Below are 27,769 nucleotides of genomic sequence, written 5' to 3'. Positions count from 1 at the left end.
GTCTCAAGCCGCATCTGCAAGACAGCAACTTCCTGTTGAATTTATGTGTCATTTCTTACACAAAGGCTTCAACAAGACCCCTAAGAGAACTCCACCCATAGGTATTGGTTTCTCCCTTAGTGTGTCAGGTTTTACGACTGCCCAACCCTGACCTGACTGTACCAGTTTATAAAATGCATGAAAACTTCATCTTTGCGGCCATTTGCCCGTTGTGAAAATGGGAAACAACAGAAAACCATCTTTAGGGCTGCCAACAGCGGGATTCGAACCCATCATCTCCCAGATGCAAGCTCACAGCCGCACACCTCTAACCGCAAGGCTAACTCACCCATTGTTGTTGTTGTTGTTATTATTATTATTATTATTATTATTATTATTATTATTATTATTATTATTATTATTATTATTATTATTATTATTATTATTATTATTATTATTATTATTGCAAGGAAAATGGAATCCTGGTTCGGCAAGGTACAATTGTGATGAAGACTGGTTGCGTACCCTATGGCAGGCCTGACTATTTAGTTCTCACATCTTGCTGATTAGACTGGCCTGATAGGGATAAGGTAATTTAATTCATTATGTCTTAAATTAACTTGTTTCTCTCGCAAGCATTCTACAGGGCAGTCTCAAACCTCAATGATTTAATTTAATTGAAAAAAAAAAAAAAAAAAAAGCACTTTTCAACACTATGATACACAGTTTATTGTGGGAGCAGGCAGTCTTAACATTTTACATGTAAAGTAACTCTTGTTATTGTAATTTTCTTTATTTGCCTGTTTCAAGTAAAATGGGACTAGCCCAATGCAATAAGGGAATCATCAATTCCAAAATAGGTTTATAATTGGATATTCCATCACCTCAGGTATTTATCCATTCTATGGAAGTAATAGCATGGTCATGCCTATAGAATCCCTTTGACGTTCGCTAGCTTATTCGAGTTTTACTAAGTTGCTACTGTTTAAATTTTGTTTCTAAACTTTTAAATTCCTTTCATATCACTTTTAAACCTGATAGCATTTATTTGGTGCACAGAACATCACCTGGGTGCTGAGGGCAGGACCATGAACCCAAGTGTCTGTATGCACTCCCACAGTGAAATATATTTTTTGCAATTTTGCTTTACGTCGCACCGACACAGATAGGTCTTATGGCAACGATGGGATAGGAAAGGCCTAGGAGTGGGAAGGAAGTGGCCATAGCCTTAATTAAGGTTCAACCCCAGCATTTGCCTTGTGTGAAAACGGATACCACAGAAAACCATCTTCAGGGCTGCCAACAGTGGGGTTCAAACCCACTATCTCGCGGATGCAAGCTCGCAGCCGTGAACCCCTAACTGCACGGCTAACTTGCCCGGTATAGTGAAATACAGAGGGGTCCAAAAAAATTTACTCACTGTTTGATAGTCCATATCTTCTAACAAATTTGACTTGCAGGTACAATTTTGACACTGAGAGAGAGTAATCTAATGTGTTGGAAACGACCATCAGCAGCTTCTAAACAACGCTGATGGCACCAAACTGCAGACTGAATTACACCCGTCCGTGTATTTGGCATAATGGATGCACATGATGTCAAAATGTGAATGGTTTGAGCAGGTGGTTCGCGAGGATGAGGAATTTGCAGGGAAATTTGTGTGGTCTAACAAGGCACAATTCAAACTTAATGGTACTGTCCATCACAATTGCGTCTAATGGCTCCTGTAAATGCTCACACTGATGTGGAGAAATCGTAGCACCATGTGCTGCCATTACGCCAGTTACATGGACAGCTGTATTTCGGTCTGCAGTTCAGCGCCACCGGTGTTGTTTAGAAACTGCTGGTGGTCATTTCAAACATATAACATTACTCTCTCTAGTGTCAAAAATTGTACCTGGAAGTCAAATTTGTCAGAAGATAAGGCCTATCAAACAGTGAGTACATGTTTGTTTATTTATTTATTTATTTATTTATTTATTTATTTATTTATTTATTTATTTATTTATTTATTTATTTATTCATTCATGAAGCACAAGATACAGCTACACTGAGCAAATTTCACTTGCACTGTCAACAGACTATTTAACAAACGTAAACTTTCATAATAAAATATAACAAACATAACAAAATATAACAAGATCAGGTACACATCCTACTAATAACTGTCCAAATCGAAAACCATGAGAATGTCCATGTTCATAGCCAAGTCGTCGTGGGTCAAGATGGCAGTATAATCCCTTCACATCAATTTATCTTTAAGATACTATTTACACACCTCTCGAATACACTTTTATTTGATGCTATATCAAGCTCTTGTCTCCTATTAATATTGTTAAAGAGTGTTGGGAGGTGGATTAGGAAAGATTATTGAAGTATTGAGTGCTGAGTGTGGGGAATGTGGAGAAGGTCTTTGGTTCTGGTGGAGCGGGAAGGAACGCGGAGAGAGAAGAGAGAAACAACATGTTCCGAGCGGTAATGTCCATTTAAGATCTCGTGGAGGAAACTCAGGTCAGCTACATACCGCCTGATGTGCAGCGGTGACACATTAATTGCCATTAATACCTGCTGCGTAGACAGATTTCTGAGCTTGGGGTTTCTGTTCCTTACAGTTGCAGCAAAGAAGGACACTGCTCTGTCTAACTGCTTAGTATTGGAGGGGGTGGCTGTTGTCCAAATCGGAGAGCAGTAGTTTAAGAGAGGTTGAACGATTGTGAGGAAGAAGTGACGAAGAGCAATGGGGTCAGAAATTTCTGTGAAGCGATAGAGAATGCCTAGTAATTTCATAGCCTTGGTTGTATATGTTTCTATATGGGTCTTAAATTGTAATTTTGTATCGAATATTACACCTAGGTCATGCTGTTGCGTAACCACGGTGATGGGCTTGTCGAGTAGGTAATATGATGTCGGTAGAGGAGATTTACGTAGTGTTATGATCATGTGGCTGCATTTTTGTGGATTGGGGATAAGTTTCCAAGTATGGCACCAGTTCGAGAGGGCATTAAGTGAGGACTGTAGCAGAGCTGCATCTGCTGGATTCCTGATCTCCCTAAATATCTTGCAGTTGTCAGCAAAGAGTAGGGTATTCACTGTTTCGTTGAGTTCGGACGGCAGATCGTCCATAAACAAAGAAAACAGCAAGGGGCCAAGAGTACTGCCTTGTGGGACACCGGAGGTGACTGGTAACCATGAGGATGAAGTGCCTGATATTACCACTCTCTGCCAACGGTTATGTAGGAAGCCAGCAAGAAGGGTCAGAAGACTGCCATGTACTGTATATTAAATCGTTCGGAGAGTTTATGGAGCAACAGAGTATGGTCTACAGAATCAAAAGCTTTCGAAATGTCTACATAGCAGATATCCAGCTGTGATTTAGCTGCAATGGCGTGTGATGCAAAGTGGCCAGGTTTGTTAGACAAGAGCCACCTGGTAGAAAACCATGCTGCTTGGTTGAGATATACGGCAAAGTGAATGCGAGGAGACGCTGGTGTATAATTTTTTCAAAGATAAAGGATAGTGTGAGGAGAATAGAGATTGGTCAGTAAGATGAAACATTAAATTTGTTGCCTGATTTGAGAAGTGGAACAATATTTGCCTGTTTCCAGGTAATAGGAAAATAGCCTGCGGCAAAACATCTGTTAAATAATTTAGAGAGAGGGACGCAAAGAGTGCTGCCAGTATTTTATAGGAAAAGAGGACCTATAGTGTCGGTAGCTTTGTTGGTACGAAGAGTTTGAAGAAGGTTATGAACTTCACTTAGTGTGGTAGTTATGCTTCATAGGGTTCTGTTTGAAGCTGTACCAATGGGAGGGAGAGGTTGGTTTTGTAAGGGAGGGGAGAAGTTGGAGAAGAAATACCTGTTGAACAGTTCATTGCGATCGGCGCCATCTGCTGTTGTTGTTCACGCTGACAGGAATCCGCTCCGTCCTTCTCCGTGTGTTGATGAGACTCCAGTAGCGCTTGGGATTGCTGCGGACGTTTTCAGTGACAGTGTCTACGTGTGTTTTGTAGTCTCTTCTGACCATAAACCTCGCGTGGCGGCGGATTTTAACAAAGGTATTGTGAGTGTGTGGGTTAGGGAAGTCTTTCCACAGGCACCAAGCTCTCTTCTTATTAAATAGTATCAGTCTGGTCTCTTGTGATATCCAGTGTTGATGTTTTCTAGTAGTATCCCATTGTGCAGGTACGAAGTCTTTAATTGCAGCTTGCAGCCAGTCGTACAGCAGGTCAAGAGCCAATTCGATATCAGCTATTTCGAGCAGACTCCAGGGAAGGCATTCCAGGGCACGACACATTGCAGGCCAGTCGGCACGGCGCCAGATGTAGGTAGGACGGTAGGATGTCCTGCTGTGAGGCTTTGAGGAGGGGTGGGGAAGGAGGAATGTAGCATCGAGGGACTGGTGGTCGCACAGGAAAAGGTTTCTGCCTGGGGTTATTGTTTTAAGTTCTAATGAGGAGAGTATGAAATCCAGGGTGTTAGGTCCACGGGTTGGGGACATATTAAACTGTTTCAGTCCGAGGCCATTAATAAAACTGTCTATAAAGTATGTGTCACAGTTGTTAGCTGACTGTCCGGTAGTTGGAGAAGACCACTTTATAGACAGGTTAAAGTCGCCCATTAAAATTACTTCACCATGAGGGAGCGCTGCAATGACTGAGTCCAGGCACTGTTCAAGGTCACAGAATGGGCTGTTTGGTGGTCTGTAGTAACATCCCACAAGTACAGGGCGTCGAGGAAAGAGTAGCTCCACCCACACTAACTCACAGTTCCGTTCGAGATCTGTCCTTCGTTTACATGGTAACACACTGTTTACTGCTAGCATCACTCCACCACCTAGAGTAGCGTGATCACGATGGAATATACTGTAATTAGCATTGAGTGGTAGTTCACTGTCACTAGCCCAAGAGAGCCATGTTTCAGTAAGTCCGATCACGTCAACTTCTCTTAAGTCTGGCAGGGATAGTTCACAATCAGACAACTTATTGTTTAGGCTTTGCACATTCTGACAATAGATGTTTATGTCTGTTTTCATTTCACAAGTGGTGGAACCGGGGTTTAAGTGAACTTCTCCAGCCAGTAGTAGGAGGCAAAGCAAGCCCCTAATCGCTGAGCGACCAGGCCTAGGCTTGTTCGGCTCCGAGCTAGTAGGGAGGCGCCTATAAGTCTGGAAAATGGCGCATCCAGTCAGAGAGAACGCCGGAATGTAGTAGTTTCTCTCTGCTAGTAGCCATGCAAAAGGAGAACTCACTTTTTCACTTGCACACACCGATTCCTTAACTCGAATAGACCCGTGCAGAGAACCGTAAAGCGCAACAACTCTGATTATTACCACACAAACAACACAGACTGCAGCAGCACTAAGCTTGCGCGTGTCTCCTCCAGTCGCCATTTTTAGTGAGACCCTTCTGTAATTCATTTAAGAATTTTGTATTTCATGAATTTGTGTATTTTTACAGTAGATCTAATTTCCCACATTGAAGGACAGGTGTATTATGTTTAACCCTCCTTTTGCCCAGTGGCAACGCCTGATATCAGGCGTTTTGACAGGCTCTTTATTTTGATAATCGAATTATTTATTGAAATGTGCTAATTATGAGTCAAATGAAGGAGAAATGTATGGTCATTATTATGAAATAGTTTGTATAATAGCATGTTGCACTAATCAAATGTAAAACGTTGCCAAAGTAGCCTCATACTGTAATCCCGCTGTCTTGTGCTAGCTGCTACATACTCAGCGGCCGGCCACACATGTCTCAGCTGAGCCAGCTATATTTAGTTGCCATTTTTCCTTTTGATATCAACCTGAAATGTTGATATGTACTCATGTCAGCAATACTGAATCATTTCCTTATTCTTCTGGAGGACTCAACTGCTGGCTAGCGAGATACATTTCATGTCAGTCGTTAGAGAGAAATCTTGTTGACTTTGTCAGGAGTAATGTTCTGCATTGTGTTGTGCTTAAAAATATTGTTGTAATTGATCTGTGTAGAGTTTCCGATTCATGAATGTGTAAGTTAAATACCCTTATTTTGGCAGACAATTTTCGGGGTTTCAGTGATTTTCTAGAAATTCTCTAGGCTGATTTCAGTGATGGTGAGGGATCAGATTTTGAAATTGACGATGACAGTGAAGAAACAGTGAATAAATCTTCAAAGATTGTTTTAGGTACAAAACTTGAACCTAGGCAAACCATTTACTTTAGGCAAGGCAACATTCTAGTGATTGCTTATAAAGAGAAGAAAATACAGGAAGGTACTGGAAGCAGTATTTTTCAAATCTCCTAGATATGGCATTTCGGCATTTGATGCATACATCCTGTACATGAAGAACACTGATAAGCCTTTAGCAAGAAGAGACTTCATGGTCAGTATAGTTAGGAGATTACTAAATGAACAGTTCCCAATTCCAGTTGTAAGGCCAACAGGTCATGCAAGAGGACCTCTCATGCTCTAGAAAAACTGCCACAGAAGAACAATCGCCTATGTGTTGTGTGCTTACAAGGGAAGGTGTCTGGAATGTAACGGTGGTATTCACCAGGGGTGTTACCATAAACTAGTGCACTTCTAGAGGCTGACAGTCGCGGAGTAAAAGAAAGACGCACCTAAGTGACTCTGAGTGAAATGTACAAGTGGTAGCATACAATTGTTGTATACATTGTAGTTTATTTTTCCTGGCTAAGAACAGTGTAATGAACTATATACCAGTATGTAACTATATACTATGAAGTGGTGCTCCTTTTGTATGTATCTTTTTTTTAAATTTACTTATATAAGCATATTATATATAACAACTCTTTTGCAAAAATAAATATTATAAACCATAACATATGCGGAGTATGGAGGAAATGCCTACTCCCAGTCCTGAACAACTAGGATGAACTTGTAGCACTTCATTCATCACCAATTCATACTTCATTAATCACCTTTCCAGATCACATCTGGAATTGTAAAGCCTGACCTTGGTCAGAAATGTTTCGATCGAAAGATCAGACAATCAATGATGATGAGTCTTCTAATGAATAAATCCACCGGTGTGGACAAACAACAACAAGGATCTGCACAAAGACACCACTCGGAATCGGTGGGGTGTCAAGTAGAAGACCTAGGCGAATCGGAGCGCCTGGAAGCCCAACAGACAATCGACAGACAGCTGACAGACAGTGGACTAACCCAACAATGTAAGAAGAGACTTAAGTTCAACAAATCAGGAAAATTTTCATACTTTGCAACATTAAACATTAATTCACTAAGTAAGGTGGGCAAGTTGAAACATTTAACTGATGTGATGGACCAACATAGGATTTTAATAATGGCTTTATAAGAACTTAGGAACACAGACCAGGACCCAATTGAATCAGGAGGTTATCGTCTCTACAAAGGACCTCCAGGAGAAAGAGTAATGAAGAATGTCCCTCAATTTGGTGTAGGTTTTCTTGTTCATAGTAGCATAATAGACTCAATTGAAGAATTTTCTTCAAAATCTTCGAGGATGGCACTTCTAACAATTAAAGTAGGGAATAAAACTTATACTTTAATAAATGTCCATGCACCAACAAATGACAAAAACAATAAAGATAGAGAAGGAGTTGAAAACTTTTGGGAGGAACTTGATTACATATTAGCGAAGATCCCTGATGAGCATATAAAAATCTTACTTGGAGATTTCAATGCTAAAATAGGCAGAGAAAAGAAGTATCGCACAGTTGTAGGAAAATCGCCAGCTCATAAATTAACGAACAAAAATGGCCAAAGGTTAATTGAACTTTGTGCAGATCATAGACTCGTTTTGGAAACCACCAGATTCATGAGGCGACCACATAAACTTATGACATGGAAATGCCCTAACGTAAAATTGGGAGAGTTTCAGATTGATCATGTTGCCATGGATAAAGGTTATCATAAAGAAATTTATAATGTCAGAGTCCTCCGTGGGGTAGACATTGACTCGGATCATTATATCTCAAAAATAAAAATCAAGTTAACACCAAAAAGGAAACACAAACATAATCATCTCAAAGCAAGGAGAAATTATGATCCCAGTTACTTAATAAATAATAAAATATATTTAGAGAGATCCAAAACACCTTTAAATGACAAATTAGAGACAATGATCAACAAACTTAAAACCATAGCTGAAGAAATTGCCCCAATCAAAAGGAGAAAGAAACATGCGTGGTGGAACGAGGAATGTGACAAAGCAATTCAAGCAAGACACAAGGCATGGATAAATGATCAACAGAGGAAAACGGAAAAATCTCGAGAAGAACTAATTAATGCCAGAAGACAAACAGCTAAAGAAATTAGGACAATTAAAAGGAATTATCAAAAGGAAATGCTTAGCACTATAGAAGAAACATTCAATCAGCATAAAACAAGAGACTATTACAAAACATTCAAGCAATATCAATCTAAATTTACCCCTCCCACACTTATGTTAAGAAATAAAAATGGTAAAATGGCACACAATAATCAGGATAATGCTAACATTCTTGCAGAATACTTTAAAGAGTTACTTAATTGTGAGGATCCTGTGGAACATTTAGAATTTGATCCTAACCCAAAAAATAAAACTCCATTACAAAAGATTATACCACCAGTTTACAATGAAGTGAAAACGGCAATTAATGCACTTAAAAACTACAAAGCAGCAGGAGAGAATCAAATAGTAGCAGAAATATGGAAGAATGCTAATGATCAGACTATTCAAAACCTACATAAATACATCATTGATATTTGGAACACGGAGAAGCTTCCTGAGGAATGGAATACAGCGATAATCCACCCGCTGCACAAGAAAGGTGATCGCTCCGATCCAAATAATTATCGGGGGATATCCTTACTTGATATTACATACAAGATTTTATCCAAGATTATATACACAAGAATCCAAGAACAACTCGACCAAGAACTTGGAGAATATCAGGGAGGATTTCGACCAGGTAGAAGCTGTCCAGATCAAATCATTAGTTTAAAATGGATAATGAAGCACCAAAGAGTTCGAAGTAAGGGTCTGGTCATCACGTTTGTAGATTTTAAAAAAGCATACGACAGTATTCATCGTGACTCATTATTAAAAAGCCTTAAAGAATTTGGCTTACATCAAAAACTTGTTAACCTCATTAATATGACTTTTAAAAATACGAAGGCAAAAGTTAAATTTAGAGGTGAATTATCAGAATCATTCACTATAAGAACTGGACTTCGACAAGGAGACGGACTTACACCATTGTTATTTAATTGTGCATTGGAGAAGGTTATGCGTGAATGGAACAAGAAATGCCAACCAACTATCAAGATCGGTAGAAATATTAAACTCAACTGCCTTGCTTTTGCGGACGATTTAGCATTACTTGCAAATACAATAGAAGAGGCTAAATTTCAAATTGAACAACTAGAAATTATAGCTAAAAAAATGGGATTACAAATTTCATTTGAAAAAACAGAAATGATGCCAACTTTTAAAGTTGATTTACCAGTTATTCAGCTGAACAGTAATAAAGAGATTAAAATTGTTCAGAAATTCAAATATCTTGGGGAAATAATAACATGGAACACAAATGAAAAAGAAGCAATAGAACACAGAACAACTAAATTTAAACAAGCACAAAGACTTACCTGGCCAACCTATAAAAAAAAAATCTCTTTCGATAAACGCTAAGCTGAAACACTATAATTCCATAGTTAAACCAGAGGCAACCTATGCTAGTGAAACTTTATTCAAATTAAATGTAAAATCTACAACAGACAAATTACAGAAAACTGAGAGAAGAATTCTTAGAACAATTATTAATAAAAAACACCAAGTTGATGGACAGTGGAGATTGTTGCCTAACAACATTGTCTATCGTGAATGTGAATCAATAATATCTACAATGCGTAAAAGAAGAATTTCCTTTTTCTGTCACATATCAAGATTAGCAGACACCAGGATATTGAAACAACTATTCGATTACTTTTTGAAGAATAAAATCAATAATAATTGGTTCAAAGAAGTTCAGGACGATTTGGAAGAATTGGGTATAACTCGGCAACAAATCAAAGACAGAAAAGAGAAGAGGATTTTGAAGAACAAAAGCATAAGTCTCAAACTAAAAGCAGTTGAACGGAAACAATATACTATATCGGACACACAAAGGGCTTCCAGGTCGGAGAGGATGAAAAAGTTCTGGGAGAAGAAGAAGAAGAAATTAACTCAAATGTATTGATTTCAGTGCTCCAATGTGGGCGTAAAATATGTAAATAAATAATAATAAAAACAAATTCAAAATAGTTTTGGTCTTACGTTTTTTGGATGATAAATAACTGCTTTAGTATAATCATCTTCTTATTCCTTGTTTTTTGGGGGGATTAAAGGGTGTTCTGTTTTAGTATATATAGTATGTCAATGATTTTTGGCACAATTTATACTAAGAGACTGCAACACTGTTAAATATCGCTGCCGCTACTGGGTAAATGACCGCCACTTCGAGGGTTAATAAACAATATTATAAGGAACCTGATTGTTTTGTTCAAGAATGAAAGTGTAACCAGGTAACCCCAGCAGGATTGTCCAGTATCTTCCTCATTTCCATGTATTCATATTACCTTTAGTCATCCTTGTTTTGTGTATTTTGTTTATCTTGTCCTTATTTGCTTTTATTTGTGGTACACTGACAATAACTACTACTACTACTGAGCAGTAATCAGCTCTTGTACATCCTCTCCATAAAATAAAAAAGGCAATGAAGCAGATGTGAATAAGTACAGAGGCAGGATGTAAAGGAGACCCCAACTAGAGTATGGTTCCAGTGTATGGGACCCTTACCAGGAATACCTGATTCAAGAACTGGAAACAATCCAAAGAAAAGCAGCTCGATTTGTTCTGGGTGATTTCCGACAAAAGAGTAGCGTTACAAAAATGTTGCAATGTTTGGGCTGGGAGGAATTGAGAGAAAGAAGAGGAGCTGCTCGTCTAAGACAGGCGCTGCCGGAACAGACAGGTCCATCTAGTATTAATTGAACAAATATTCTTAAGATCCCTCCCAAAGACCAAGCAACACATCAACGGGAACAATTTTCACACAAGACTGTAACAAGTGTCTTGGAGTTTCTTCTCAATTAAGCAGCAGCCTAAAACTATGAAACAGCTTAATATTGTACTCTTGTCAATTCCTTGACGTTACATGAGACCCAAAGTCAAGATGCTAACAGTTTCATTCACAACGTTCATGACCAGTCTACCTACAACAATCGGCTTTTAAATCTCCACTTGTGCATGACAACACATTTAAATATTAGTTACGTCAGGAACATGAAAATGAAAATCGTGGGTCAAATAAGCCCCAGTTTTAATATCACCCTTTCTGAAGACTTATGATTTAAAAAAAGAAGATCCGTTTCATTTTATTTTTATTTTTGAACATTTTAAGTTAACCAGAATAGAACTGCCAAGTTAAAACACATTTAATTTAAATTTATATTTTCAATCTTGACCAACCTACAAGCAACAATCAGTTCAAATCTCCACTTACTGTTGACGACACATCCTGTCACCAGACACGGTACGTCAAGAACTTAATATGATATAGGGGTCACATAAACCCCGATATGCAATCCTCTTTACCGAAAAGAAGATCCATTTTAGTTTTGGACATTTTTCATATTCGATAGATTAGGACCAAAAAACTTAACTGTATTGACTTATGTTTGTATGTATTGTATATAGTGTATGTATTGTATATAGTGTATATATTGGTATGTTTATATTGGTTAAAAAGGTCCCAAACCTTGACCTAAAGGTTGTTTACAGGCTGAAGATGCCCAAAATAATGGGTGAAACATGTACCTGACCAAATAAGTCTACATAAAATCATGTAGATAATAACCATATTAAACGTGGAAAGTATTGAATAGGTGGGTTTTTAATTAAATTATCCTTGATATCTATGCCTAAGTGGTATGTTCCGAGCTGTCAGTGGAGAGATGGCGTGGAATGACATTAGTAGACGAATAAGTTTGAATGGCGTTTATAAAAGTAGGAAAGATCACAATGTGAAGATAAAGTTGGAATTCAAGAGGACAAACTGGGGCAAATATTCATTTATAGGAAAGGGAGTTAGGGATTGGAATAACTTACCAAGGGAGATGTTCAATAAATTTCCAATTTCTTTGAAATCATTTCGGAAAAGGCTAGGAAAGCAACAGATAGGGAATCTGCCACCTGGGCGACTGCCCTAAATGCAGATCAGTATTGATTGATTGATATCTCTGCATTCATTTGCCTGCAGCAAACAGATTTTTTTCACTAATGAGTATCATCAAAATCAGGTCTCCTCATGCCAGACTATTTGTATTGACATTTGTTAATTTCAAGAAGGCATATGACTCAATTGACCAATTCAGTCTTCTTGATATCCTCAAGGAAAAATGAAATGAAGTATGACTTTTAGTGCCGGGAGTGTCCAAGGACAAGTTTGGCTCACCAGGTGCAGATCTTTCGAATTGACTCCCGTAGGTGACCTGCATGTCGTGGTGGGGATGAAATGATGATGAAGACGACACATACACCCAGCCTCCGTGCCAGCGGAATTAACCAATTATGGTTAAAATTCCCGACCCTGCTGGGAATCGAACCCAGGACCCCTGTGACCAAAGACCAGCACGCTAACCATTTAGCCATGGAGCTGGACATCCTCAAGGAGATATGCATGGACAGCAAGACTTGTTCCATTAACAAACTCTGACCCATTCACAAGTGAAATTGATGGGGAAAATATCTAGATTCTTTGAGATTAAGACGGGTGTTAATCAAATCTCTAGATCTGTTGTGATTAAGACTGGTGTTAATCAAAGCGAAGGGATCTCCGCAATCAATATGTTCTTGTAAAGGTCATCCATGAGTGGAAAAACCGACTAGCCTAATAATGGTCTTGGGCTGGGCACTGGATCCAAAGCAGTTAACATGGACTGCCTTGCTTTTGCAGATGATGTAGTCCTAATGGGAGATGAGTGGTGGTGGTGGTGGTGGTGGTGGTGGTGGTGGTGATTTTTGTTTTAAGAGGAAGTACAACTAGATAATCATCCTCTCTGGACAAATAAAGTGGAAAATAAATTTAAAATAAAACAAAATTATTTATTCAATGAAGGAATTTTGAAATGAATTACAAAATAAAACAAAAATTATTGTACCACGCCGATTAAGTCACTGATGAATATAAAGGGAACATAAGTTCCCTTAGTAACAGAACACTTGCAATTTACAAATGTTTGATTTGTCCACTGTCACATATAAAGCGGATGAAGAGATCGGCAGTAGTCACGTCATTGGCCAATATGCGTTCGAGTGTCTCCTGCAGGCTGTGACTCTGTCTTAAGCCTGAGAGATCGATGCACTCTGTGGGATGTGAGCCACATTGAAGTGGCACCACAAGAACACACCGGGAGGGTCTTATCTCTTTAGTAGATAAGAGTGCGTCGATCATCCATGACCTATCCTTAGCCTACAAAATACTATGGCCTCTCTCCATGAAGGCTGGAAAGAGGACCGCCACATGGTAGTTGTCTTCTTAATTGCTCTCAGCTTATTGGGAGTTCAGATAGCTAGCCACTCTGATTCCCAGGACACCAAGATGGTTCGACGTAGCTGAGAACAAATATCTTTAGCAGGTATACTCATAGGTATTGGAGGTAAAAGTACCGCTTCCTTTACAGCTTCATCCGCAAGTTCATTTCCTGGAATCCCAATGTGGCTTGGAACCTCAACAACCCCGCCTCCATCACTGTAGGTCTTCAACTATTTTTTGAAAACTCTGAAGTAATGATGTCTGGCCGAGATAATACCACCGCATTTCTCAATACCAAATTAGGAAAACTCAAACATTGCCTTCATTTTAAGTATCTTGGTAATATCTATTCCTTTAATGCTTCTGAGAAAAAAGCTCTGAAATATTGGGCTAAATGCGTGGAAACAGCTTTTACCTCTGCAAACCCATTTATCAGTTCAGACTGATTTCATGGCAGGCCAAGTAATGCTACTACACCACAGTAATATGTCGTGAAGCCTTATATGCAGCTCACTACAGTGAGATAGAGAAGATCCAAACGAAAGGTAGGAAATTCCTAGGAAATATTCTTGGCCCACATCAAAATTCTGAGGTCAAATATCACCTGAGGTCAAATGCAGAGCTGTACTCTCTATTCTGTCTATTCACAAGGCTCTCACTTGTCACAAGGAAGTGCCAGCTTATGTTTCATGGTCATTTGTCTCAAATGACTAACACCAGAATGTCTCAAAGACTCATGACTTATAAATGTATCACTGAAAAGTGAACTGCAGCAAAGAAGGCTCTGGATGGAGTCTCTTGAGACATTGGTTCAAGAAAGAAGTAACTTCAGGGCCTGGGTATATGGGTTAAAGGATTGTCCAGGAGTGAGAAGATGAGCTGGTACAAAGTGGTCTGAAGTGCAAGGAACTGCATTCTCTGTCAAAATGAAGGGATACTGGAAATCCAGAAAAGCCAACAATTAGTATTAAATGTGGTTCTAAGAGGCTGAAACAACATGTTACATTGTTTAAAAAAAATCAGAATAGAGTGTGTGTTGATCCCCAGGGACTAACAGTATTAAAGCGAAAGGAACCACTGTATCACCAAGGACTAACCTACTGACTAAAAGTACTGCCATAAATTTATCCAACCCTCCTTAACTCTTTATCTTCTGACAAGAACTTGGAAATTTTTTCTTTGTATGCCTCCTTTAATTGATTCTTCCTTATCTTAACCTAGCTCCTTTCCTTCATATTCCTTTTTTCTCTTCTCATTGCTGTTCCCTCTGTGTACATAATGTAATATTTATTTACTTTTTACTGTACTATACCGTTAGTTATGTGTCATATCGGTATTTATCTTACTGTGCCTAGCTAAGTTTTTCTCTTCGAATTACTTTCACTCTTTAATTTTTCGCGTTCTTTCTTTTGCCTTTATGTTTTATTGTTAATTGTTGTGTGTCTACAGTTATTTTGTTAGTCTTTAATTTTCTTCTGCTACTTTTGGAATTACTTTCACTCTTTAATTTTTCGCGTTCTTTCTTTTGCCTTTATGTTTTATTGTTAATTGTTGTGTGTCTACAGTTATTTTGTTAGTCTTTAATTTTCTTCTGCTACTTTTGTCATTAGATAATTTTCCTTCATTGCTCCTTCATTTTTTAAAGTTTGCATTTTAAATATATTTTTAACTGTGCAAATCTGAACTTCGGCTTCTTACTGTTTCAGTTTCCCAAACAAACAAACAAACAAACAAACAAACAAACAAACAAACAAACAAACAAACAAACAAACAAACAAACAAACAAACAAACAAACAAACAAACAAACAAACAAACAAACAAACAAACAAACAAACAAACAAACAAACAAACAAACAAACAAACAAACAAACAAACAAACAAACAAACAAACAAACAAACAAACAAACAAACAAACAAACAAACAAACAAACAAACAAACAAACAAACAAACAAACAAACAAACAAACAAACAAACAAACAAACAAACAAACAAACAAACAAACAAACAAACAAACAAACAAACAAACAAACAAACAAACAAACAAACAAACAAACAAACAAACAAACAAACAAACAAACAAACAAACAAACAAACAAACAAACAAACAAACAAACAAACAAACAAACAAACAAACAAACAAACAAACAAACAAACAAACAAACAAACAAACAAACAAACAAACAAACAAACAAACAAACAAACAAACAAACAAACAAACAAACAAACAAACAAACAAACAAACAAACAAACAAACAAACAAACAAACAAACAAACAAACAAACAAACAAACAAACAAACAAACAAACAAACAAACAAACAAACAAACAAACAAACAAACAAACAAACAAACAAACAAACAAACAAACAAACAAACAAACAAACAAACAAACAAACAAACAAACAAACAAACAAACAAACAAACAAACAAACAAACAAACAAACAAACAAACAAACAAACAAACAAACAAACAAACAAACAAACAAACAAACAAACAAACAAACAAACAAACAAACAAACAAACAAACAAACAAACAAACAAACAAACAAACAAACAAACAAACAAACAAACAAACAAACAAACAAACAAACAAACAAACAAACAAACAAACAAACAAACAAACAAACAAACAAACAAACAAACAAACAAACAAACAAACAAACAAACAAACAAACAAACAAACAAACAAACAAACAAACAAACAAACAAACAAACAAACAAACAAACAAACAAACAAACAAACAAACAAACAAACAAACAAACAAACAAACAAACAAACAAACAAACAAACAAACAAACAAACAAACAAACAAACAAACAAACAAACAAACAAATAACGCACTACTGTTCCTGGCGACAAAGCTGGACGACAGAGCACTGAACATAAACAAGTAGCAGTTCCTGGCATGACTGAGTGCATTCATATTTTGTGCATGTAATAATGATAATCATTGTATGGCTTCAGCTACTGAGTGCAGGAATTTTCATTTGACACCATATCATTTAGGCTGTCAATTTTAGTATTCCATTTTACTCCGCTAGATGGTAGAGTGAACTGGATGCCTGTTGGGTGATCTTTTGCTAAGTTTTAATTAATTATGTTGGGTAAACACCAAATGTGTCTCCAGAGATGTTACATGTGTACATCGTATGACATGGACTGTTGAATGGACTCTTTTCTTCCCTTCAAAAATCCGATTACCTTTGCTGGGTTTGAAACCACAATCTTGGGAATTGAAAGCAACCACTTTTACTATTGATCTACAGAGGATCCAGAGGCATTGCAGTTTTAACACTTAGAAGATGAGCACTGTGCCTTGTGGAGCTTGGGCGACGTACAGCATTGAATTCTTGTGTTTATATATCTGCTTCATTGTACTACAAACGGTAGCAGAGTGCTCAAACACATTCCACAGTGCTTGTAGTTCATAAAAAAATATTGGTAGCAGCACATCATCAGAATTTAATTCTATTATGGTACTAATTTGGTACTACTGAAGTAGCTACATAGCCGCATGGTCTCATGCGGCTGATGACTAAAGCCAGTTTCCACAATGAATGTAATTTTTTCATTTCTCAATACTTAGTATGTATGTTGTGTATCGTAAATGTATCATGGTGTGTGTGAATACGTAACTTTTCACGTTTTTTATACACATTGTGAAAATTTAAAAAATATTGAAAGTAGGAAAAAAAAGGTTTTTTAAGTGTATTTATAAAAGTTAGTGGTTTTGCTGTAAATTTGAAAAACGAGATATGCATGCATGGCTCAAATGTTGCTAAATCCAAAATAGGTTTGTGACTATAAGTAAGGTTAACAGTTACTTTTGTATAAAAATTTGAAAACACATTAAATTCTCAGTCCACTTTCACCTGCTGTCTTCGATGTGTTAGGAGGCAAAACGATGAGATTGCCAATCCTGACATATACAGGAAATGAATCCAAACCAACTGGGCAGGATATCTAAAATTAGTTGGAATAAAATGCAAATAGGAATGGAAGTGATATTAGTTTACCATTAAAACACAGTATCATGAAGCTTACCTTGAAAGAACCATAAATAGGACTGAGTGCAAGCATATTCCTCAAATAGATCAAGGCTGGGTGAGCTGATGACCAAGGTAAGTACTGCATGTCCTTTCGAAGGTTATGGACCAGATTTAGTGCTGTTGAGTAGTTTAACTGACCAGCCTGGGCCAGGTTGAGTGCATCATCCAGCAGTTGTGCACGAGCCATGTCAGGGAGTGATGAGTATCCATCAGTGAGAAGCTGCCAGTTATGTGCATCGTAATTTACTCGATAGAAACCTGAAGAAAGGACATGTTAGAAAATTCACTTTCTATCTGTTTTCATTTTTGTTGAATATAGTGAATAAAGTAGCACTTAGCTGAGTAAAATTTGTTCATTATAAACTATTATAAACATGGGATCCATCATTGAAAAAATTTACTTTGTTACATTAAACTGCAACCCCATCTGCTATAGAGTTTCATATTTTCAGTGTTGCTTTTTTAATTAATTAATTAATTAATTTATCTATTTATTTAGTCATACTTCCCAATTTATGTGTTGCCATAGGACAAAATATGCCATTAGAAGTGTACTACTACAGTATACAGTATACATATATTGTTTAGGTTGATTCATGTTAAAAGGTAGATCTAGATCTAATCATTCATCATCATTTCACAGTTCCAGTTTCCTAGGCACTGTTGGCGAGCCTCTTCCATTCTGTCTTATTGAGATACATTCTGTTGTTAATAACGTCTGCCAGTGTCCTTTCCCGATCTGCAATGTCTATCTTTATGATGTCTATCCAGTGGGTTCTTAGTCATCCCACCATCCATTTCTCTGCCACATGTCTCTCCATGTTAACATATGCTGTCCTTGTTGGCTCCATCCTCATTACATGCCCAAACCACCTCAGTCTGGACATGCTGACCTGATCTAACAATGATGTAACAATCCCAGCTTCCTTCCTAACCACATCATTCCTTAACTTGTCCAGTTTGGTTTTTGGAATTGTGGACCTAAGGAACTTCATCTCCGATGCCTGCAACCTTGATGAGTCTTCCTCAGTGAGGGTGCAGGTTTCAATACCATAGATTGGTATCAATCAATCAATCAATCAATCAATCAATCAATCAATCAATCAATCAATCAATCAATCAATCAATCAATCAATCAATCAATCAATCAATCAATCAATCAATCAATCAATCAATCAATCAATCAATCAATCAATCAATCAATCAATCAATCAATCAATCAATCAATCAATCAATCAATCAATCAATCAATCAATCAATCAATCAATCAATCAATCAATCAATCAATCAATCAATCAATCAATCAATCAATCAATCAATCAATCAATCAATCAATCAATCAATCAATCAATCAATCAATCAATCAATCAATCAATCAATCAATCAATCAATCAATCAATCAATCAATCAATCAATCAATCAATCAATCAATCAATCAATCAATCAATCAATCAATCAATCAATCAATCAATCAATCAATCAATCAATCAATCAATCAATCAATCAATCAATCAATCAATCAATCAATCAATCAATCAATCAATCAATCAATCAATCAATCAATCAATCAATCAATCAATCAATCAATCAATCAATCAATCAATCAATCAATCAATCAATCAATCAATCAATCAATCAATCAATCAATCAATCAATCAATCAATCAATCAATCAATCAATCAATCAATCAATCAATCAATCAATCAATCAATCAATCAATCAATCAATCAATCAATCAATCAATCAATCAATCAATCAATCAATCAATCAATCAATCAATCAATCAATCAATCAATCAATCAATCAATCAATCAATCAATCAATCAATCAATCAATCAATCAATCAATCAATCAATCAATCAATCAATCAATCAATCAATCAATCAATCAATCAATCAATCAATCAATCAATCAATCAATCAATCAATCAATCAATCAATCAATCAATCAATCAATCAATCAATCAATCAATCAATCAATCCTGATCTGCATTTAGGGCAGTCGCCCAGGTGGCAGATTCCATATCTGTTGTTTTCCTAGCCTTTTCTTAAATTATTTCAAAGAAATGGGAAATTTATTTAACATTTCCCTTGGTAGGTTATTCCAATCCCTAACACCCCTTCTTATAAATGAATATTTTCCCCAGTTCGTCCTCTTGAATTCCAACTTTATCTTCATATTGTGATCTTTCCTACTTTTATAAATGCCACTCAAACTTATTCGTCTATTAATGTCATTCCACGCCATCTCTCCACTGACAGCTCAGAAAATACCACTTAGTCAAGCATCTCGTCTTCTTTCTCCCAATTCTTCCCAGCCCAAACTATGCAACATTTTTGTAACGCTACTCTTTTGTTGGAAATCACCCAGAACAAATCAAGCTGCTTTTCGTTGGATTTTTTCCAGTTCTTGAATCGGGTAATCCTGGTGAGGGTCCCATACACTGGAATCATACTCTAGTTGCGGTCTTACCAGAGATTTATATGCCCTCTCCTTTACATCCTTACTACAACACCTAAACACCCTCATACCATGTGCAGAGATCTGTACCCTTTATTTACAATCACATTTATGTGATTACCCTAATGAAGATCTTTCCTTATATTAACACCTAGATACGTACAATGATCCCCAAAATGAACTTTCACCCCTTCAATGCAGTAATTAAAACTGAGAGGACTTTTCCTATTTGCAAAACTCACAACCTGACTTTTAACCCCGTTTATCAACATACCATTGTCTGCTGACCATCTCACAACATTATCAAGGTTACATTGCAGTTGCTCGCAATCTTATAACTTATTTATTACTCTATACAGAATAACATCATCCCTGATTCCACTTGTTTACTCATATCATTTATATATATAAGAAAACATAAAGGTCCAGAAACTGCCTTGAAGAATTTCCCTCTTAATTATTACAGAGCCAGATAAAGCTTTGCCTACTCTAATTCTCTGAGAACTATTTTCTAGAAATATAGCAACCCATTCAGTCACTCTTTTGTCTAGTTCAATTGCACTCACTTTTTCTGGTAGTCTCCCATGATCCACCCTATAAAATGCTTTAGACAGGTCAATTGCAATACAGTCCATTTGACCTCCTGCATCCAAGATATCTGCTATAACTTGGTGGAATCCTACAGGTTCAGCTTCAGTGGATTAACCTTTCCTAAAACCGAACTGCCTTCTATCAAACCAGTTATTAATTTTGCAAACATGTCTTATATAATCAGAAAGAATGCCTTCCCAAAATTTACATGCAATGCCTGACAAACTTACTGGCCTGTAATGTAATGTTCAGCTTTATGTCTATCACCCTTTCCTTTATACACAGGGGCTACTAAAGAAACTCTTACTTTCATGCTCCTTTGACCAAAAAATAATCAAATACGTACGTCAGATATGGTACTATATCCCAACCCATTGTCTTTAGTATATCCCCAGAAATCTTATCAATTCCAGCTGCTTTTTAAGTTTTCAACTTTTGTATCTTATTGTAAAGGTCATTGTTATCATATGTAAATTTTAATACTTCTTTAGCATTAATCTCCTCCTCTATCTGGACATTATCCTTGTAACCAACAATCTTTACATACTGCTGACTGAACACTTCTGCCTTTTGAAGATCCTCACATACACACTCCTCTTCTTCATTAATTATTCCTGGAATGACCTCCTTGGAACCTGTTTCTGCCTTAAAATACTTATACATACCCTTCCATTTTTCTCTAAAATTTGTATGACTGCCAGTTATGCTTGTCATCATGTTATCCTTAGCTGCCTTCTTTGCTAGATTCAATTTTCTAGTAAGTTCCTTCAATTTCTTCTTACTTCCACAGCCATTTCTAACTCTATTTCTTTCCAGTCTGCACCTCCTTCTTAGTCTCTTTATTTTTCTATTATAATGAGGTGGGTCTTTACCATTCATACCACCTTTTAAGGTACAAACGTGTTTTCACATTCCTCATCAATTGCTTTAAACCCATTCTCGAGTCGGTTTACATTTTTATTTGTTTTCCACTGATCTTAGTTACTTTTTAAAAACTGCCTTATGCCTGCTTTATCAGCCGTATGGTACTGCCTAATAGTCCTACTTTTAAGACCTTCCTTTCTATCACATTTATTTTTAACTATGACAAAAACAGCTTCATGATCATTAATACCATCTATTATTTCAGTTTCTCTATAGAGCTCATCTGGTTTTACCAGCACTACATCCAGGATATTTTTCCCTCTAGTTGGTTCCATCACTTTATGAATCAGCTGTCCTTCCCATATTAACTTATTTGCCATTTGTTGGTCATGCTTCCTGTCGTTCGCATTTCCTTCCCAATTGACATCTGGTAAATTCAGATCTCCCGCTGCAATCACATTCCTTTCCATGTCCTTTCCCACGTGTGAAGTACTGATTGAACATCACCAGCTTTGATTTTGTTGGTACTTTATTACTCTTATTTTATTCTTGATGTTATTAACGAAACTATTGGAGTAGCCTTTACTACATGCAACTTGATAGATTTTTCTTTAGATAGAGAAATTCTCATGCAACTATTAATCATACTGTAAAACACTGCTGCCCTGGATGATTCAAACTATTACTAATTGTATCTGTTTGAGTGGGCTTTCTAATCAATCAATCAATCAATCAATCAATCAATCAATCAATCAATCAATCAATCAATCAATCAATCAATCAATCAATCAATCAATCAATCAATCAATCAATCAATCAATCAATCCTGATATGCATTGAGGGCAGTCGCCCAGGTGGCCAATTTCCTGTCTGTTGTTTTCCTAGCCTTTTCTTAAATATCCGCAAAGGAATTGGAAATTTATTGAACATCTCCCTTGGTAAGTTATCCCAGTCCCTAACTCCCCTTCCTATAATGGAATATTTGCTCCAATTATCCCCTTGAATTTCCAGGTTTTTCTTCATATTGTGATCTTTCCTACTTTTAAAGACATCAATCAAACATATTCGTCTAATGATGTCATTCCATGGCATCTCCCCACTGACAGCTCAGAGCATACCACTTACGATATGCATGTTGATTCCCTTAGGGAACCTAAAATATTTGTCTCAAATGAGTAAATTTATAATACCAATATAAATGGTCCATTATAGGACATTATAAATTTTCCAGCTAACTCATTCCTGGCTGCCAGCGTTTCGCCCTCTACAGTATTCACTAGCCATGCATCTTGGCGGGTGTGCTATTTACCAACTGATGAGCCCAACTTAGCACCCTGGGGCGAAATGCTGACAACCAGGAATGAGTTAGCTGGAAAATTTTAATGTCCAATAACGCACCATTTATATTGGTACATATCACTTAGTCGAGGAGCTTGTCTCCTTTCTCCCAAGTCTTCCCAGCCCAAAATCTGTAATATTTTTGTAACGCTACTCTTTTGTCGGAAATCACCCAGAAAAAATCGAGCTGCTTTTCTTTGGATTGTTTCCAGTTCTTGAATCAAGTAATCCTGGTGAGGGTCCCATACAATGGAACCATACTCTAGTTGGGGTTTTACCAGAGAATTATATGCCCTCTCCTTTACATCCTTAATACAACCCCTAAATACTCACATAACCATGTACAGAGATCTGTACCCTTTATTAACATTCATATTTATGTGATATCCCCAATGAAGATCGAGGTCATTTTGCAGTTGCTCACAATCTTGTAACTTATTTATTACTCTGTATAGAATAACATCATCTGCAAACAGCCATATCTCTGATTTCACTTCTTTACACATATCACTGATATATATAAGGAAACATAAAGCTCCAATAATACTGCCTTGAGGAATACTTCTCTTAATTATTACAGGGTCAGATAAAGCTTCACCTACTCTAATTCTCTGAGTTCTATTTTCTAGAAATATAGCCACTCATTCAGTCACTCTTCCTTCTTGTCCAGTTGCACTCAATTTTGCCAGTAGTCCCCCATGGTCTACCCTGTCAAATGCTTTAGATAGGTCAATCACAGTACAGTCCATTTGACCTCCTGAATCCAGGATATCTGCTATATCTTGCTGGAATCCTACAAGTTGAGCTTCAGTGGAATAACCATTCCTAAACCCAAACTGCCTTCTGTCAAACCAGTTCTTAATTTTGTAAACATGTCTAACATCATGCAATGCATGTCAAACTGACTGGCCTCTAATTTTCAACTTTATGTCTATCACCCTTTCCTTTGCACACAGGGGCTACTATAGCAACTCCCCATTCATTTGGTATAGCTCCTTCATTTAAACAATAATCAAATAAGTACTTCAGATATGGTACTATATCCCAACCAATTGCCTTTAGTATATCCCCAGAAATCTTATAAATTCCAGCCACTTTTCTAGTTTTCAACTTTTGTAACTCACTGTAAATATCATTGTTATCATAGGTAAATTTTAATACTTCTTTAGTGTTAGTCACCTCCTCTATCTGGTCATTATCTTTATAACAAACAATCTTTATATACTGCTAACTGAATACTTCTGCCTTTGGAAGATCCTCGCATACACACTCTCCTTGTTCAATAATGATTCCTGGAATGTCCTTCTTGGAACCTGTTTCTGCCTTAAAGTACCTATACGTACTCTTCCATTTTTCACGAAAATTTGTATGACCACTAATTATACTTGCCATCATGTTATCTTTAGCTGACTTCTTTGCTAGATTCAATTTCCTAGTAAGTTCCTTCAGTTTCTCCTTACTTTCACAGCCATTTCTAACTCTATTTCTTTCCATTCTGCACCTCCTTCTTAGTCTCTTTACTTCTCTGTTATAATATAGTGGATCTTTACCATTCCATACCACCTTTAAAGGTACAAACCTATTATCACATTCCTCGACAATTGCTTTAAACCCATCCCAGAGTCTGTTTACGTTTTTATGTACCATTTTCCACCGATCGTAGTTACTTTTTAAATACTCCTTCATGCCTGTTTTACCAGCCATACGTTACTGCCTAATAGTCCTAATTTTAATGCCTTCGTTTCTTTCACATTCATTTTTAACTATGACAAAAACAGCTTTGTGATCACTAATACCATCTATTATTTCATTCTAAGTACCTAGGTGTTAATGTAAGGAATCATCTTCACTGGGGTAATAACATAAATACAGTTGTAAATAAAGAGTACAGATCTCTGCATACGATTGTAAATAAAGGGTACAGATCTCTGCATATGCTTGTGAGGATATTTGGGAGTTGTAGTAAGGATGTAAAGGAGAGGGCATGTAAGTCTCTTGTAAGACCTCAACTAGAGTATGGTTCCAGCGTATAGGACTCTCACCAGGATTACTTGATTCGAGAACTGGAAAAATCCAAAGGAAAGCAGCGTGATTTGTTCTGGGTGATTTTCAACAGAAGAGTAGTGTTATAAAAATGTTGCAAAGTTTGGGCTGGAAAGACTTGGGAGAGAGGAGACGAGCTGCTTGACTAAGTGGTATGTTCTGAGCTGTCAGTGGAGAGATGGCATTGAATGACATCAGTAGACTAATAAGTTTGAGTGGTGTCTTTGAAAATAGGAAAGATCAAAAGATGAAAATGAAGTTGGAATTCAAGAGGACAAATTGGGGAAAATATTTGTTTATATGAAGGGGGTTAGGGATTGGAATAACTTACCAAGGGAGATGTTCAGTAAATTTGCAATTTCTTTGAAATCATTTAAGAAAAGGCTAGGAAAACAACAGATAAGGTATCTGCCACCTGGGCGACCACCCTAAATGCAGATCAGTAGTGATTGATTGAATCCCAGAGGAGTGTTCGGACTTGCTGGTAAAAGTGAGAGCTCTTCTGCATTCTATTTGCCACCTCCTTTGTGGCTAGTGTATCTCGAGATATTACACTGCTAAGGTATGTAAAGCTTTTCACACTTTCTAGTGGATGGCTTCCTAGCCTGATGTTCGCTGGTCATACCTCTCTGTTTATTGCTATCACTACTGTTTTGTCCGGCTCCATAGCTAAATGGTTAGCGTGCTGGCCTTTGGTCACAGGGGTCCCGGGTTTGATTCCCAGCATGGTCGGGAATTTTAACCATAATTGGTTTCACTGGCATGGGGGCTGGATGTATGTGTTGTCTTCATCATAATTTCATCCTCATCATGTCATCTAGGTCGCCTATGGTCGTCAAATCAATAGACCTGTACCTGGCGAGCCGAACATGACCTCGGACACTCCCGGCACTAAAAGCCATACACCATTTCTTTTACTACTGTTTTGAGTTCACTTCTCTTGAGATTGAACTGCTGGAACTTAACCTTTCATTCATTGAGTCTTGACTGTACTTGTTCCTCAGTTTCTGCCCAGATCATGACATCATCAGCGAAGGCCACTGCATTTAGTTCACCAAAGGATTTTTTTGTTGTTGATGTTGTTCATTATATCATCCATGATGGTGATAAACAATAATGGGGATAGTGCACTGCCTTGCTGGACTTTCCGTCTTGAACCTGGATGAATGTCCATCATCCAATCGCACACAGCTTGTACAGTTCTCATACAGCATCTGAACTTTCCTCACCAGTCCCTATGGCACATTTCTTTTTCTCAGGCATTCCGATATCTTCTCTTTTGCAATGCTGTTGTATGCCTTCTCATTGTCAAGGAAAGCCATATACAGATCTTTGCCTTTTTCCCAATATTTTTCCAGTAACATATGGACACTGAAGAATAGGTCTGTTGTGGACCTGTTAGGGCTGAAGCCATACTGTTCCTCTTCAAACTGTGGCTCTAAGATGACTCTCAATCTGTCCTCTAAGATTTTCTCAAGAATCTTAAGCCCATGAGAAAGGAATGTCATTCCCCGATAGATGGATTATTTTCAGCGATTTCCTTTCTTAAACAGGGGGATAATGACACCCTTGCTCCAATCAGTACGTATCATGACTTCTTTCCAAACTGCATTGGGCACTCTGTGTAGCCACTCTAAACCCTGGACTCTTGCTGCTTTAATCATGTCTGTGCTGACTTCATTGATTCCTGGGAATTTCCCTTACGTCATCTTCTTAAGGACTGCTTCTGTTTCTGCCCATGTAATGGGAGGTTCCTCTGTGCAGGTTTCAACAGCTAGTTCTTTTGCTCTCTGATCTGCTTCTGTCCTGTTCAATAGGTCATCAAAATGATTCCTCAGAACCTTTCTGATGTCCTCTTCTTTCCTGGCCAGGTTTTCATTAGGATCCTCAATTGCTTTGATGGTTTCAACTGAATTCCTTTTTTTTTTTCTTTATCACTATGAACAATGGTTTCATATTTCCTCTGCTGTCTTCCTTCTGTTTTTGAGTAAATTTTTCCCAGCACTTCATATTCTCCTCTTCTACTACCCTTTTAACTCTCAATTTCTTGTCCCGGTAAACTTGCTCAAGGTCTCTGATCTTCCCCTCGCCCCTTATCTGTTCTGGCTTGGATTTCTCTCTATCTCATTCTTTTTGGGTTATGTTCCTTTCCTTTATTGAGGATCTTACTCTTTCAGTCCACCAGGGTGTCTCTTTTTCCCTTACTCTCGCACTTGTCTTCCCATAAACCTCTATTGCTTCTTTTATCAAGGTGTTTTTAAATCTTGTCCACTCTACCTCACTCTCCACTTCTTCTGTAGGCAGTTGTCCTCTTGTATGGTCCTGATATTCGGTCCCTTTTCCAATCTGTTGTAGTTCCCACACCTTAATCTTAGGCAATTTTCTGGTTGTTATCTTTGGTACATTAATGTCTTTCAGATCTACAACTAATAATCGGTGGTCGCTATTGAGGTTCTCACTTGGAATCACCTTGACATCAGTCACAAGCCTACTTCTTACTTCATTTGTAATGACATAGTCAATGACCGTCCTGCTCTTTCCATCCCAGATGTAACGGGTAATCTTGTGACTGACACTTTTTTTTAACCAACTGTTTTTTACTACCAAACAGTTTCTTATGCAGAAGTCTAGTAGATGTTTCCCTTATGAATTCCTTTTCCCATAGCCATGTGATCCCATCACCTTCTCATAGCCATTCCTGCCTGTCCCGAGTTGTGCGTTGAGGTCCCTGATGATGATTGCCACCTCTTCACTGATGATCTCCTGTAGGTCTTCGAGAAACTTGTTCTTTTCATCTTGACTGTAACCCATCTGAGGGGCATATACTTGCACCACTGTCAGCTTCTCTTTCCCAAGGTGAACTGTTGCCTTTATAATCCTCTCATTGATGTACTGGATCTCT

The 27,769-nt window shown here is 37.4% G+C and overlaps 1 protein-coding gene across 2 annotated transcripts in view; it reads right to left on the bottom strand.

The window, feature by feature from the left end:
- Positions 1-27,769, bottom strand: part of LOC136884362 (aminopeptidase N) — a 386,248-nt gene that overhangs the window by 155,323 nt on the left and 203,156 nt on the right. For both annotated transcript variants that reach the window (XM_067156506.2, XM_067156496.2), the window contains exon 10: positions 17,567-17,829. In XM_067156506.2, the coding sequence (XP_067012607.2) occupies positions 17,567-17,829 (263 nt within the window). The remainder of the gene's footprint in view (positions 1-17,566; positions 17,830-27,769) is intronic.

Source organism: Anabrus simplex, chromosome 1, assembly GCF_040414725.1.
Source record: "Anabrus simplex isolate iqAnaSimp1 chromosome 1, ASM4041472v1, whole genome shotgun sequence".
Taxonomy (NCBI): Eukaryota; Metazoa; Arthropoda; class Insecta; order Orthoptera; family Tettigoniidae; genus Anabrus; species Anabrus simplex.
Note: the sequence above shows the minus strand (reverse complement) of the source record. Positions and strands in the feature narration are given on the sequence as shown.